Source organism: Neltuma alba, unplaced genomic scaffold, assembly GCF_004799145.2.
Source record: "Neltuma alba isolate B1F8T4 unplaced genomic scaffold, ASM479914v2 tig00012988_pilon, whole genome shotgun sequence".
NCBI lineage: Eukaryota > Viridiplantae > Streptophyta > Magnoliopsida > Fabales > Fabaceae > Neltuma > Neltuma alba.
Window position 1 is genome coordinate 134,044 of NW_021637341.1, and position 17,383 is coordinate 151,426.

At 32.4% G+C, this 17,383-nt stretch overlaps 1 protein-coding gene across 1 annotated transcript; it reads right to left on the bottom strand.

Moving 5' to 3' along the window:
- Nucleotides 1-478: 478 nt before the first annotated feature.
- Nucleotides 479-3,981, bottom strand: LOC114733225 (50S ribosomal protein L3-2, mitochondrial-like). The gene is made up of 5 exons (XM_028920637.1): nucleotides 3,425-3,981; nucleotides 2,547-2,756; nucleotides 1,613-1,717; nucleotides 1,335-1,448; nucleotides 479-710 (listed from the first exon to the last, which is right to left on the bottom strand). The coding sequence occupies exons 1-5, from the start codon at nucleotides 3,773-3,775 to the stop codon at nucleotides 537-539; spliced, it is 954 nt and encodes a 317-aa protein (XP_028776470.1). The 5' UTR covers nucleotides 3,776-3,981; the 3' UTR covers nucleotides 479-536.
- Nucleotides 3,982-17,383: the final 13,402 nt, after the last annotated feature.

A 17,383-nucleotide genomic window follows, 5' to 3' on the forward strand; every position in this document is an offset into this window, starting at 1 on the left:
AACCATAAAAATAAACCTTAACTAATTCAATAATCAATTATTAATAACTATACTATATTGAAAACAAAAAGTATCACCATTAAATCCCACTTGAATTCTCTTCCTAAGTAAAGAGAGAGAGAAAACCTCATGAACATGCAATCCCAGAATCTCGCCATAGCTGATTTTAGGCGCCTCATGAGAACTTCGTCCCAACCAAAGGGACGCCCCTGAGCCATTTCAAATCCAAATCCATGGTTTCAAAAACCACTAAACGAATAAAATTGATAATGATGACAGCACCAAAGTCCCAACCATGACCTGATGTGCAAGGTTTCAAATAAGTTCCCACTTATTGTAGCAAAAAAAAGGGTTAACCTTAAGATCGAGGAGGTGAAAGCTACTTCATGTACTAAAGTATCGATGATATAACCCCAGGAAAAAAAAAAAGGGGTCAAAATCATCCTCAAATAATTCCAGCAAAATCTCAAACCACAAAACAAATAAATCTAAAATAAATGAACCAGCTACTATACGGAAAAAAAGCTTCATGCGCTTTAGTCTGTAACCATAAATGGATCCACATCACCGAGGTCAGCAACCAGTGGCTCCAAGCTTGCTGAATCTTCATCTTCAGAAGCAAAGTAAGTTGGGAAGGGAAGAATTGATTCACTGGGTTTTTTATAGACGGCATCTTTGATGAAAACAAAGTTCCCTTCAGCTCCTGGTACCTGTTAAGAACACATAAAAATCAAACTCTGAGACCAGACAAGAAGCGTAGCTACAAAGTTTCCACTGATCTCACCCCAGAAAGAATAATCAGTTCTTTTTGGCACTAGGAAGATTTTACCAAAAAAGAAAACTTAGTGGACCAACATTAGTTGCGTTGACTTTGCTACCAGTGGCAGTTATACTACGCAGAAGCTCTTAAAACACTAATCAAATGAGCAGTTAATTGAAATATTTAACCAAATGTCACACATGATCTTGAACTTGTTTTAAAATTCATGGATCATAACACCGCAATAACAACAAACAAGTGTTATCCCAATATTTCAGATCAACTCCATGGATAGCATTGTGTTCTATTGTGCTACTATTAACAACCAACTCTTTGGATGAAATAAGGATCATAACATCGTCCACATTATTTCTAATTTCTCCATAAGCTTCCCAATTGCATTACTCTACATGACAATTAGGTGGGGCTTTTTTTCCTTAATAAAATAAGGGTCAATGACAACTGTTCTAAAATAATAGTCCTTTCCCTTCAATTACAGTTACAATCCCACTATTTACATCTTACGGAAAAATGCATAGAAAATTAAAAAATAAGAAAAAATAAACAAAAATACCTGGCCTTGAACCCATATCATACTCCTCGCAGGTTCTATTTTGTAGACCCATACATTTTTCACTGTTCTCTGCTTCCCACCCATTCGTCCAGCCATCTTTCTACCTTTAAATACCTAAGAAGTAAACAGAAAAAAAAAATTACTGTATCAAAAAGAGAAATCTAGACAACAAAATGATTTGAAGAACCAAAATGAGCGATGCCTTGCGCTAGTTCCTACATACAAAATACAGCAAATGGTGTATTAAGAAGGATATAACATTCAGGAGTCGCACACACCTTTCCAGGAGCATCCCTTTGACCTGTGGAACCACCACTTCGATGAGATAATGATGCACCATGGGATGCTGGCATGCCCGCAAAACCATGCCTTTTCATGACACCCTGAAAAAGTGAATATAACGAAGATTTGTTATTCAAACAACTGAAAATTTTATACCATAAATTAGGTAACATCATTTTGTGAAGTCAAGACTGCTTCACACGCATGCAACTACTGAACATGAAACAAAAGAAAAAAAAAATTATCACAAGCATATGCAAATGCAGCCCACAAATAAGTAAGTGCTTTTAGACTAAATTATAAAAACAAGACATACAATTTTGAGAAATGAGAAGATGAAAATATGGCCTTCAAGAAAGCATGCAATGAAACAAACTATATAAATGCACTGCTTGTAAAAGGCCAAATAGAATAATCTGTCGGCAAACCATGAACAATCTTCCCAAAACTCCAGAAATCATAGAGATTAAAACAGTTGAACAAATAAATAATGTTATCTAAAGTTGTACATCCATCTTTATCTGTTAAGTACTTGAGCTTATCAACACATGATTCTAACATCAACACCTTAAGCACATATTAAATTACAGTATTTGTTAGACATAACACCCCTAAACTACCACATTTGTTAACCCACTAAAGCAACAACTATGGCAGAGAACAATACAGTCATGGCATAGTTTGGCATTCAAAGCCTTATTTTATTTCTTTCAGCAAAATAAGATCATCCAATTTCATCCCACTGACACAATTGTTAGTAATTAATATACTTACAACCACTGAAAACCATGCATCTCTCTACCAACAGGAGGAAAATACAGTTATCACGCTCAAAGACATGCATAAGTGCATGCACCACACACAAACCAGTTTTAAAAAGGAAAAATATATTATAAGCGGACTCTCACACAATGAAAATTGAAAAACCACCTGAAAACCTTTTCCTCTGGTGATTCCTGTCACATCAACATATTGACCAGGAACAAAATGGCGGACACCAATGGGCGTACCCACAGGAAGAAGCGCATCCTCTGTCACTGGAAACTCCCTAAGTTTCCTTTTCATTGGAACTCCTTGAGCTCTAAAATGACCAACTTCAGGCTTAGTCAGATGTTTTTCTTTCTTCTGTCCGCAACCAATCTAACTAAAAACACAGCATTAAGTAGGTCTATAATTAGATATACACTAAACCAAGCATGCTTAATAAGTGTTGTTTCTGAAACCAAGGAAATTTGTACTGAAGCAGAGAAATGAAACTAAAAACCAAAGTATGAAAGTGGCATTTGATTAAGCCAGCGCATAATTATCCATTTTTTTGTACATAAGCTTGGAGTTAAATTAAAGAGTCTGACAGTAGTTTGAACATAGTTACATTAATATTTAAGTAAACTAACAGCAGTTGGCATTGTATCAAAAGACAACACTCTAGACTGATCAATATTTGAGTTTTTAAACTAACGGAAGGCACAAAATAACCCACTAGTGAAAGTGAAACAGCACCAATAAGCTTATACGCAGGAAAGACATACAGAGAAAGAGGTTTCAAAAAGGAAGGATCTGTAAACCCACCCCCCCCCCAAAAAAAAAAAAAAAAAGAGTTCTTTAACAACTAAAATAGCTCGATTGCATATTTTGTCATAGGAATGTGGGGAAAAAAAAAAAAAGAGTTCTTGCTTTTGCATTAATTGCAACATAGCATTTGGCCTGATGTTAGAAGGGGCTTCCCCTATCACTCCTAGATGAAAATAAAACAGTCCCAACAAAAGCGATATATAGATTACAAGTTGTAACTGATAACAAGAACGCACCTGGAGGGAAAAAATATCTTCCTTCTCCGGGGTCTTGACCTGAGTCACAACATTGTCATCGACCCAGAGGATGGTGATGGGAACTCTCGCGCCCCATTTATTCCAAAGTGCAGTCATTCCACACTTGACAGCGATAACCCCAGTTCGTTTAGAACCTGGAGTCATCACCCTTGGCTTCGCTTCAACAATCCGAGCCTCCCCCGCACCCGAATCATCCAATAACTCCGAGCATAAGCCCCTCAAAAACTGGTGCGGCCATGATGTCGGCGTTCCTGTCCCCGTCGATGTCGCAGTCGAGTTGCTGGTGAAAACACGCAGACGAGAAATAAGGCCTCTCGATAAGGCCATCATGGTCGAAATGCAGATTATGATGGAGCAAGTAAGCAGATAAGATTTGCTTCCAGTCTTCCTAAACGCTTATAAACAGAGGCTGCGATGGCATAGCTTCATGACTGCTTCCATGACTGCAGCGTTTGGTTTGGGAAACGAGTCTCGACGAAGACAGCAATGGGTCTGAGTGTGGATTTCAGAGAGTAGGGTTTTAGGATGGGACGATGTGTATACCACTGCCTCCGCTCCCAATTACGGCCTCCGCTAGTTGTGCTATGTTGGTACGGCGTTTTTGGCCCCTTGTTTGGAAATTTTTAAAGAGGGAAATGTTATTTGTTTCTTCCTCTTGTTTGGTTGGATATTTTTTTAAAAAAAGAGATTTTTATGTTTTTTAAAAGAAAGATAAGAGATAAATTTTTATATTACAAAATTAATCTAAATAAGATAATACTCCTCCGGTCCTAATTATAAGACCCAATTGACTTATTTGAGGAGATTAAGGAAGTAAGTTAAGTTGGTTATTTATAATAAATAAGTGTTGTTATTCCTAAAATATCCTTGTTAATTAAGTATATTGGCTAAAACTATCATTATTAGAAGGATTATCTTGGAAAAAAAATGCATAAATATAAGAGAGAAAATGAATTGGGTCTTATAATTAGGATCAAATAAAAAGTCAAATTGGGTCTTATAATAAGGACCGGAGGAGTATAATTTTTTTCTACTTTTAATTTTTATCATCCTAATATAACATAATTTGGTGCTCACTTTGTGAGTCAATTTTTCTTGAATAACAAGTGGTTGTCAGCTTGAGGTCAATCCAAATCGTTGTGTTTCAAAGCTGTGTGTATTATAGAATTTTTTTTTTCTTTCCATCTTATTCAGCTTCTTTATTCATGATGGGAATTGTTTTTTTTTCAATTTGTTTCATCTGATTGAACATTTTCCCATATGTGAAACGCTACATATACGGATGAATGGATTCACATAGTAATATCGTTTGTCTTTTATGACTTCTGTCTTTTGGTTTTGGATCTTCAAAATCATCCCCCAAGGGTTCGGACCCTTTTTTTTTATCCTTCGATTAAAAAAATTCATTCTCTTCATAAAAAATAGGAGGTAGAACCAATAAAGATTTCTTTTCCGATTCATCCCTGGAGTTGAATACCTTTTGTGATGATAACCCTACTGCACTATTTTCTACTTATCCTAAAGCCAAGAAATATTTTTGTTTTCTCTCTCCTTGCTTTGTAATGCCAGTTTAGCATGATTAATAAGGCGTGGCAACCGACTAAGATTGAAGGCTAAATATGATTAATCAGTGATATTAATGATGATATTGATAATTAAAACAAGAAAACATCTAAAAAGTGTTTTGGTTTTTAAATTTTCAAAGACATATTATTTTTTTAAAACAACTAACTAAAAACAAATTATCAAATAAATTTGTTTATATTTTTATTTTTAAAAATAAAAAATTATTTTCAAAACAAAAAACACTAAACAAGCGCTTAGTCTTTGAAGCTGTGACGTGGTCATGACCAAGGATTGAAAAACATTGATTAAGAACAATAAATTTCACTTTAACAATACCATAGATATTTAATAAAAAATTAGTCACTACTGTTTATGATTCTCCTATTTGATCTTTTATATATTTCCATCATTATCATCTGATCTTTCAATTAAAGTACTTGTTCTGACTTTGGTTAATTAAAAATGGTATTGGTTTCAAAATGTTGTTGTGTACAAAGGACAAAGTGACTATGGCAAATATGATGATTTTAATCAGACTTTTTTAATATGTATTTTCAGAATCATCGTGCATACCATTATGCTAGATTAGAGACCCAAAACAATAATGCTCTTTGCTATTATCCTTTTTAGTTTCACATTAGTAAATTAATATTATATTCCCGGCTTTAATAATTTGTAATTTTAATTCTTATGCAACTTTAATAATTTTTATTAAATTTGATGAATTGCATTATACATATTTATATCTTGATAGAATAGAAAAGTAAAAAAAAAAAATTAATTTTACAAGGTTAAAATAGTTAATTTTTTATCAGCTCCCCTCCCCTCCTCTTCTAAACCCAACAAGGTATCATTAAAATCCCTCCTTTTCCCTCTTTTTTATTAAAATCCCTCCCCTCCCTTCCCTTTCCATACCCTCCCTCTCTAGCTACCTTTTTTAAGAACGGCTGATCACCCAAGAGGGGGGAAAATTGAGTGTTAATTAAAATCAAAAACCTTTTCATAATATAATGAAATTCATGAGAAATTTTGAGTACAAAAACAATGAATCAACATAAGCATAATCACAGTAATAAAATAGTTTAGCCAGAAATATAAAGAGGTAAGGGAAGAGAAGATGCAAACTGTGATTATCCTGGTTCGGTCCTCACTGACCTACGTCCAGTTCCCAGGCTCCTCCTGAGATTTTCAATCCACTATCTCCCTCAAGTTCAACACGGGTACTTGAGAACCACTACAATCACAAGTTTGATCCGGGCACTTGTGACGCCACTTACAATCCTTAGACTAATCAGTCTATTCAACAGCAACCTCATACTGAGGTAAATACTCCCCTTTACACACCGTAAGAATATAATCTGATAATGATATGAAGATTGAATATTTTTTCTCTCAAAGAAGTGATAGATGAATCCTAAGCACGTCTAGGAAACTCTCCTCTCTATCTTACGAATACATATGTCATAGTTTTCGAAGTACAAAAAAAGAGAGTTTTCTCTTGGAGCTTTAAATGAAAATATGTTGATTCGGCATTTTAGCATTTAATGTTGTAAGCTCAGACTATCTTCTTTTTCTCGTTTTGAATGCTTTTCTACTTAAAGATGATGTTGGGCATTTGACCATAGAGCATCTTCTTCTCATTTGGCTCGAAAATTATGATCGTTGAAACTAGCCGTTGGAAGCTTCTGACAAAAGTTGATTCTTCACATCATAAATTCATTGTGGCTCTTTGTCTGAAGTAATCTTCCTCAAATCAAGTGATAAGTATCTAATAATCTTAGAAACAATAAGGTGGAAAACATGGAATCAATCATCAGATATTCATATATTTAAAAAGTAAGATGAACTTACATGATTAATGTCTTGATCGATAAAGCTTTAATCGATCAAGTTATTGATTAATTAGAAGGAAAAAGGTTTGAATCAGATATGTATATTTATTGATTAAGTTATGAATCAACAGCTCATCAAACATGTGATTGATAAATAGTGAGATATGAATATAAAAGATCATATAAGAGTAAGACTTTGATGTCATTTATGCCTTTGAATCCTTTTAAAAGAGAATTAAGACTTACAGGAAGGCTGAGAAAAGCCTGAAGATAAAGATTCAAAAGAATCTGAAGATCACCATGAGTGGTTGTTACGAAATGAACTGGTTCAATGATTGATCAGGTTATCGATAAAGCTAAATATGAGGGAAATATATTTTAAACATCATTGATCGAACACTTTATCGATAAATGAATAATAGATAAATTGATCGATAAAAGGTTTTAAAACAGATTTTCTCATATAAGTTACAGAATATTCGATGATCGAGTAAATGATCGATTAAAGTTTAATCGATTAAGTGATTGATAAAATATCGTAGAAAAACTTAGTTTAAACAGGTCAGGAAAAAGGCTTGATCGATCACGTTATGTGAAAACAGAAGTTTTAGAAGTTTGGATGATCAATCATTTGATCGATAGCTCAATGATCAATCAGGTGATCCAAAAATGACTTAGAACTATTTAGTGCAGTGATATGATGATGATCAATCAATTGATCGACAAACCACTGATCAATCAATTGATCGATTAAGGATCCTGACAACATACCTAGATAGAGTAAAAATATCGATAAACCAGTAAGTTAATAAACAATGTCAGAACAAGTTATCGATTAATTACCAATCAATAAAGTGATCGATAAATAATGAATTAACCAGAATACTAAGTGAGTATGAAGACATTACCATTTATCTGTGCTTTCATTGATAACACGTTGATCAATCATATGATCGATAAAAGCTTACCAGAATTGTACAGATTTTTCTGACTGCTGATCGAACAGTTGATTATCGATTAATTGATCAATAATTTGCTCAAGTTTCTATATAACTCAGTGTTAACAATGATCGATTAACTCATAAAATTTGAATTATCTATTAGTTTATCGATCAATCCTACTGCTAACTTACTAGCAAATAGTGACAATTTATCTGACATAAGATTGATTAACCTTTGATCCATCGGGTGATCAATCAACATACCAAACCAAAACTTATTTAAATTGTTATCATCAAAACCTTAAATCTAACACCCTTCTCTTTTCTCACCTCCTATTCTCTTCATTAAAATCTCTCCCCCTCCCTTCCCTTCCCTCCCCTCTCCTCCCCTCCCCTTAATCGAACCAAACACAGTATTAATATAAAATCCCGTTTGACTTTTATTTCAACCCTAAATATAACACTCCAATTCATTTTATCTCTAACATTTATTTATTTTTTCCAAAATCATCCTTCTAATAATGATAGTTCTAGCCAATAAATTTAATTAGTAAGGATATTTTAGAAAAGACAACACTTATTTATTACAACTAACTAACTTAATTTATTTCCTTAATCTACTCAAATTAGTCAACCAGCTCTTATATTTAGGACCAGAAGTAGTATAAGACATCTCTTATAATTAGGACCGGAGGTAGCATATCAATAATTCAGTATATACACACACTATATAATGGAAAGCATATATTTTTCTCCCAACTAAATTTAAGTATATTAAAATTAATTAGATTACAGGGTAAAATTAATAGATTTATCTTTTAAAACTCATAAAATTATTTTATTATGTATAAGTGAGATAACATGTTTTTGAAATTTAAAAATTATAAAATAGTAATTCTAATAAAAATGTTAAGAAGAAGGACAAATAAATATGAGAAAATCTCAAAAAAAAAAAAGTTTAAATTACTAAATTTAAATAAAAAATTCTCCAAAAATGTGTTATTATTTGCAAGTTTAGTGTTATCAAAACTCATTAAAATGTTGGAATTAAACCTAATTTAGGATTTGGTAATTTCAAATTTCTTTTTGTAAAATTCTCGCAATAAATATCATTTGAAATTCCAATGTTTAAAATGGTGACACCAATTTCTAAAATCCTAAATTAATATACATGATCAAATTGAAGTTTTGAAATGTTAGTAATTTATACTATTAAACCCATATTTTATGATTAAAAAAAATCAATCAAGTAATTTCATGACACAGGTCCAAAGCTTGTGCATATTGTCTTCACATTGCAAAGCTTGGCAAAGGAGGACCATTAAGTTACTTGGGTGGAAAAATCTTCCTCTATCCGATCTCATTTGTAAATTTCTACTGTTATGATGTTGAGTTGTGCACTTGTGGTGGTTTGTGAGTAAAGAGCTTTTGGTTATGGTTTGATGTAAAATGATAAACCTTTTTGTTGAAAATAGTTAAATGGATAGGTTAGGTTTAGGGGTGTTCAAATTATCCCGTCCCAATGGATTCGTCCCAATCCCGATGACGACGAGACAGGACAAAAAAATTTCCAGTATAGGACAAAATAGTGGACAGGACGAGACGGGACACATGGCGAGATTATCCCGTCCCAGGGTATATAATTTTAAAAAAACTTGTAAATATTTTGACAAATTAACAAAACCACTCCCTTGTCCTATTTTCTAATACCATTAGAGCTCCCCAGTGACGGCTCTACTCCTGCAGATCTCCCTCTCGTCTTGGCCTCTCACGCCACGCGATCTAGCTACTCTCGTCACTGTCTATTGCCAGCTCTTGCTTTGTCTCCCGGTGAGATCACCGATCAATTCTCGTCGTTTCTCTCTCCGCGCTAGCTCTGCTTCACGTAGGAATGCAGATGCTTATATAATAGCTTTTATTTTCAAAGCAGACTGTCTCCTGAGTCCATCTCCTTCTTGGCCTTTCGCTCTCCAAAATACTCATCATTGTCGTCCTATTCTCGCCAGCTCAAAGCTTCGTGAGACTCTCCCCACCGGTGTCGAGATCGGCTGGTCAAATTGATAATCCTTCTTGAGCCTTCACTCTACTGCTGCTCTAGACATTGCGTCGCCGTGAAAGCCTTGGCTCCTGGGAGTCGAGTTTGCTAGTCTCTCTCCCTCTGCCATCGCGTCGAAACTCATCCCGCGTCTAATGTAAAGAGGGTTTTTTTTATATATATATACAAGGTAAAGAGGCGTTTTTGTTACATTCAAAACCTGACCATTATGAGGCCTAAAATTAATTATTATAGACTTTTAAGGCCCAAAAAAAACAAGAAACGAAGTTACAAGCCCAATAAAAAAATAAATACGGTCCAAACTAGGGGGAAGAGAGACCCGTCGGGACCGGGACGGGACGGGATAGGACATGGGACAAACCGAGGTATGTATTTGGGCTATGGCTATTGGTTATGGAGTTTAGAATGACTCTCCATGTGTATTTGTTGATTGTGTTTGAGAGTGAAAGTTGAGTAATGAGCAATGTATACTTACATGAAGGGATAGAAAATAATATTATGATAGACTATATTGTTAATATTTAAGCTGAAAGTGCAAACACCTAATTTGAAGTTGTTCATACAGGATGCGTGGTTATTTTTTGCGTAAAAGGTGCCCATATTGATTAGGGAATAGACGTGTTAGTGAATGACGATTGGTTTATTGCAAGTTGATATGAGAAACGACATATATATCTGCAAAAGAAGTATTTTATTATTTTCATGCAGGGGGAAATTTATAAAGAATGTAGAAAGAATATAATCAAAAATATAAGTTTTCATAATATAAAATTATCATTTCCCTAGATAACTAGAACTTGCAAATTTATAACAAAAATAAGAGTTTTCACAATACAAAATTACCATTTTCTAGACAATTAGAATTTGCAAATTTGCAACACAAATATAAATTTTTCACAACATCTAGTTATCATTTATCTGTATAACTTACTTTAATATCACCCATTATGTTGTAACCCACCTACGTTCCCTCTCATTCCTAACTCAACAAGCTTCTTCAGCACCTTATCACATAACCTCTTCACCCATTTTAACCTATTTTTCAGCAATTATAGACCCCCAATGTTTAACAACTTAAAATAAGAGGATGAGAACTTCTAAAATCAAAGACATGTTCAGATTTTCCCTCACTGACCAAGCATTTCCAACTACTTACCCATTCATTCAAATACCCATTTTCACACACCATTCACATATTACAAACCACAAGTGCTTAACAGGTAAGATGAATAATTTGATAATTTCTAAAAGAAAATTACAAATTTTATCTCACACAGCAAGCAATCCTAACTTATTGAACCAATGATGTCACTGTTGCCATAACACTGTATGGCAAAGTCACGCTATTTCACACTTCTAGCAACACTAACAATGACTTGGAGAGATGGTGGAGGGACACGACTTCAGAATAATCATCAGCCACTGCATTTTTTTGTCAGCTCGTGCCGCTAGAACAGTTTCCATTCACTGCATGTGCCACCTTCTTCTCTTTTTTTTTTTTTTGGGTGATAACCTTCTTTTTTTCTTCAACAACAAAATTATTCTTTCTTTTTCAGGGCATTTTAGTCTTTTGTCTTGACAAATTAATTTCAATTTACTGTTATAAGGATACAGTGACATTTTAGAATTTTTTAGGGGCATTTGAATACTAAATGTCTATTGAGGAGTTAAGTGAAATTTTTCCCTTGTTTTCTTTTTTTTTTTCCGTTCTCTTTTATAATATTCCCTTTTTTTTTTGTAAGGAAAACCCCATTATAATATTCCATTTTAATTTATTTTTTATGATTTCTCTACTCTTATAAAAAAATTTCAAGACTCTTGTGAAATTTAAAAAGGAATAATCTAAATTTATGTATTTTTCCCAATAAAATTTTCATAAATTAAAATAATTATAATATTTTAATTTGAAATAATTTGGTTTCAACGGGCAAAACCTTATTGATTCCCTTATTTTTCATAGAATTATAGCTTGGATTAGGCCCTTAAAATTTAACCATTTTGAATAAATTTCAATTATTTAGATAATTACATGTTAAATTTCAATTATTATGAAATAATCATATCCCAATATTACTTAAATTAATTCTATGAATAAGAATTTGAGATATTACAATTGTCTTATTCTCCTTTTTTCCTCCATGGAACATCCTAGGTTTTATTTTTCCAAAGTCTAAGAGACTATCAATTAAATCCAAATGAAAAAAAAAACGAAATTAGGTTTGAGGGAAAAAATAGTAGGGGGGACAAAAAAGAGTAGAAGACGAGTAAAGCAAATAAAAACACCCAAATTTAAAATTTTAAAAAAGTATATGGAAAAAAAAATTCCACCAAAGAAATCTCACATTATTTTTAAAAGATAAGGAGACAGGGGCCTAACAGCCTATAAAAAAAAAAAAGAAAGTAACATGGTAGAATTGAACGTTCATTTTGGACGGTATCAAAACTAAAGTTGTGGGCCCTTCATGCTTTTTAAAGATCTAGAAGAGATGCAGAGCTTAAAAATACCTAGATAAGTCCCCTTAACTTAATTCTTAACTTAGCATCAAATCATGGGTTTTTAAGATTTTAATAAAATATTTATTTTATGTTTTGTGAGTGGTAGCAAATTATAAAAACATTTTTATAAATATTTATCAGAGAAATAAGCTCAACATACAAAACGATGCATGACAAGCATGCATACAAATTTTAATACTAACTCACTCTTAATAAGGGACTTATTAAACTTAAAAATACATAAAATGATTTTATGATATAAAAATAAAATATTAATAAAATTTTGGTTTCTCAAGTTTGCTCTTGGTCCTATAAGTTTTAAATCATAAATTTTAGTTCCTCGAGTTTCTCTTCATTTAAAGTATTAGTCTCAATAATTTTTTAAAAACCTAGATCATTTTACCCCTCGAGAAACTAAAACTTATGAGTTGAAATTTAAGGGATCAAAACTAAAATAAGAGCAAACTTAAAAACCAAATATTATATTAATCCTAAAATGATAATGTTAATATTTAGTAATGTTATACTTCCTTAATATTTCTTAATAATTATTAGGTTGTCATATACAAAGTTAGAGCTCTTCAAAAATAAATTATTGTATACATTAATAATCATTTTTAATTTATGAAATATACTACTTATATGGTAAATAAGTATTATTTGTGAACATAGAAATTCCTTTGTTCGCCGCAACGTAAATATGGTTTAGGTGTGACTTTAGGCACTCTTATTTCAAACAAGCAGATAGGCAATGGCTTCGTGTGGTTGAGCCTCCTAATTTTAATACTGATTGCGGTAAATTGATGGCGGCTTGGGGCTTTTTGAGCTAAATGCTGCAAACAGTAAAAAAAAAAAACCAAAATACTACATATTCAAAACTATTTACCGAAATACTGTAGTAAAAGCCGTTCTTCACAAGCTCGAGTTTAACGTAACACACAATTCGTTCTTTCCAAGCTCCAGTTTTGCATCCTAACTGTTTTTCTAATAATTTTTTATAAAGGAGATAGCAGGCTAGCCTGCCACTTACTCCATCCCATTCTCTCCTTACAAATCCCCACGTCACTTTTTTTTTTTTATCCCACTGCTGTCCACACTCCCCTTCAGCGCCCTCCCCTTCTCCCTTAATAATTTTATTCACCGAGCACACATTCACAAAATATTCAGCTAAATATTTTAAATAATTTCCAAATTTTTAATATATTTCTTTATTTAGTAATTTACTAAATAAATACATTTTTATACTAAAATAAAAATAATTACTTTTAAAGTAATTAATTATTAAAAATAATTTTTTGCCAGAATAAAAACTAAAAATTTGATAAGTAGAAATATTTAATATTTTAAATGTGTAAGATATATACATATTTTTTTAATTATATCCTTATTTGTAAATTGTCTTTTCACTTTTAACCCTATTAAAATTAGTTAAAAATAATATATATGTTAGAAATATACTTTTATTTTCAAATATGCTATTATAATAAATAAGAAAAAGGATAAAAAATGTGTAGGAAAATATAATAAGAGAAAAATAATTAAACACAAGATTAGAAAAATGCATTAAATATTAAGACAAACCCACATTAAAATTTATAAAATAGAGCATACCTCTTTTTAAATTTAAAGCTTATAAATAGGACGAGAGAGGGTATTTCTCACTAGGATCCCTCTTCAATAATTTCTTTTTATTATCTCCCATGTAAAATTTTTTTCCTTATTATGTTACTAGCATCTCTCTGCAATAAATTTCTTCTTATTATCTCTTACTAGTATCTCTCTTCAATAAGTTTTTTTTATTATCTCTCATGTATTTTTTTAAAAAATAAAGATATAATTAAAAAATATATACCTTACATATTTAAAATATTAAATATTTCTACTTATCAAATTTTTAGTTCTTATGCTGGCAAAAAAAAATAGCTCTAATAATTAATTAGTTTAAAAGTAATTATTTTTATTTTAGTATAAAAATATATTTATTTAGTAAATTACTATATAAAGAAATATATTAAAATTTTGGAAATTATTTAAAATATTCAGCTGAATATTTTGTGAATATGTGTGCAATGAATAAAATTATAAAGGGAGGAGGGGAGGGGGCTGAAGGGAAGTGTGAACAGCATGGGATCAAGAAAAAATAACATGGGGAATTGCAAGGATCAAATGGGATGGAGTAGTTGGCAGGCTACTTTATAAAAAATTATTAAAAAAAACAATTAGGATGCAAAACTCAAACTTAGAAAGAACGAGTTGTCTGTTAAGTTAAACTCGAACTGGTGAGGAACGACTTTGACTGCAATATTTCGGTAAATAGTTTTGAACATGTAGTATTTTGGCATTATTTTTTACTGTTTCCAGCAATTAGCTCAAAAAGCTGCGGCTTGGAAATTTTTTGGGCTAGTGTTTTTGAAAGGAAACAGCGGATTTTATTTCAAAGGGTTCTCGAGCATCTTAATGATGATAATGATGATGATGATCATAATAAAATAAGCCAACTATTCATGAATACTATATGCATGTTGTTGCATTTTTGAGCTTGGATCTACCCTTGATGGGCGGGACTATTTGACTAGATATTAAGAGAATATACTGATCAAATATCCAAGCTAGATTATGATATGTTTGACTCGGTCAAACATTCTGAATCAAATCCAATCAGTTACGATATAAATTTAATTAATTTATATTGTAAGATTAAATATGCATATTAGAGATATATATATATTTAGAATTAATTGTGATTGATTGTGGAGTTTAATTCAAATATCATGATATTATGAGATAAATATATATATTTGAATATCCAAATTCAAAATCAAATTGATGGGTTCAGTGGATATTTTGGCTTCCCAAAATACCCTTAGCAAAAGTTATAAATAGAGGCTTTTACCTATCAATTCAACTCACTCCAGTAGTTGTTTTTTCCTACTATCTCTCTCTCTCTCATTCTTTCTTACAGAAAGGTGCTCTGTTGTTCACTCAAAAGCTTAAACTTTTATAGTCTAGCTTATAGCGTGAGCTCAGAAGATCTGACTAACCCAACCTAAGATCCAACCTGGTATGTTTCCTTATCCATTCTCTATTTAGTCTGACAATGGCATTAGAGCCTGCTGATCTTAAGGCTTAAGATACATACATGTGTGTGTGTGTGTGTGTGTGAGTGAGTGTATATTGCTTAGGCTCTACATTTTTTTTCCGAATATTCTGCTGTGTTGTTCGTGCATCATTTTTCAAATGTTGATATACTTAAGTATGGAATTCCAAAACGCACTCTAATTTCATATTTGAAGCATGTAAATCTATCTGTAATACGGTAAAGTTTCAAAAACATGATGAAAGGTCATTTTCACAAGCTCCGTCTGTCGGCCATGTATAACCGAATTTTGGGTCTTTAAAAATAAGGTTTTTTTAAAAAGAAAATGAACCCATAGAATTGTAGAACTTGAAAAGATGATTTCATAGAAACCTAAAATGCGTAAGAAGTGGCTCGAAGATGTAAGATATGGGGGCTTGAAGTCGGCAGGTCACGACAGACCCGTCAGAGTTCTGGGCGGGTCTAGGGCGACCCGGCTGGAGATCAGGGACGACCTGACCAACCCAAAACGGCATCATTTTAGGCTGGCCAGGACACAGCGTTTCACTTAAGTGGAACCCTGCGTTTGGGGTCTGTTTGACCTGGAACCTCTATAGAGTCGGGTCGGTCCCCCAAAAAAAATTCAAAAAAATAAATAAATATTTTTTTTATAAAAAATTCTGGAAACACGCCATGTGGGCCCTTTAGGTCACACCCAGGGCCCTTTATGTCACAATAAGCACATATTTGGACTCCTTAAGACGTGAGGTATCAAATAGAGTGGGTTTGATAACAGAGAAAAGCTGCCATGGTAGCGCATGGCAGCCTAAGAGTGGGCTACCCTCTCCTTCTGTTTTTTAAAAAAAATTTTGGAAAGTTTCTAGGAGTGCATGGAGGCTTGTTTTTGGACACTGTTTTGCCTGAAATATTCCTAAAATCATGAGCTATAAGTTGATATATTATGTGCTTACTTTTAGTGACATTTTTTTGTACGAACAATTGCAAATAAATATTTTTTTTATTTATTTTTCTTTTCTTTTAACTTAAATTTTTTTTAGTTGGGTTTAGGATATTGCAATCTCATATTCTAACCCCTCTTTTAAAATATATCCAAGTTATTATCCTCTTTCTGATGCTCCAAAGTCTTCAAATAATTATGCCAAGGAAAGTACTAATACAAGAAAAACGCCTCAATCACAAGTGAGCTCTAATGTACCTGAGGGGAGTAATGGTAAAAGGAAATATATTTCTAACCAACAAGAGAAAAAAGTTTACAGAGACATAAATCTAGTTGAACAAATAGTATAAAAGCATGCTGATGAATACAAGCATAAAACATGTCTATTTTCGAAATTAAGCTATTATGCTACACAAATTACTTATAAACAAGATGTACTCTTTTTTTCAAACATCATAATCCAATATAGAGAGGAATTGGCAAGGAGAGGACACATATTTAGCAAAGGATTTTCCAAACAAAGTCTTTGTAGATGCTAGAAAGATGTGAAAGAGAGTTTGAGAGAACCCATGATAAAATACATTATGAATGAATGAGTTTTTGTTCATGTTCATTTTTTCTTTTTCTTTTTTTTTGGTTTATGTTTACTCTTTGAGACTTTATTTTTAGGTTATCCAAATTTTTGTAAACATTTATGCTTCCTTAATAAAATTTTTTTAATAAATGCTTTATTTGAGTGGGAGTTTCATAAGGAAAACTCAAATTGGGGATATGTTCAAGGAAAGTCAAAAATAAGAAAGGTGAGAAGCAAACTAGAAGTAATGGGATGGGAGTCAACCTAGTTGTCTTCTGATCACGAAAATGGCAAGACTCTTACCCGGACGATCTATGACCTACTTGAATAACATGTATATTGCATACCATACTAAAATACATTATTGTCTATATAATAGCACGATGTCTCAAAAAGGAATCAAGTCCATCATAGCTGACCTCGTAGGAGGTGACAAGCT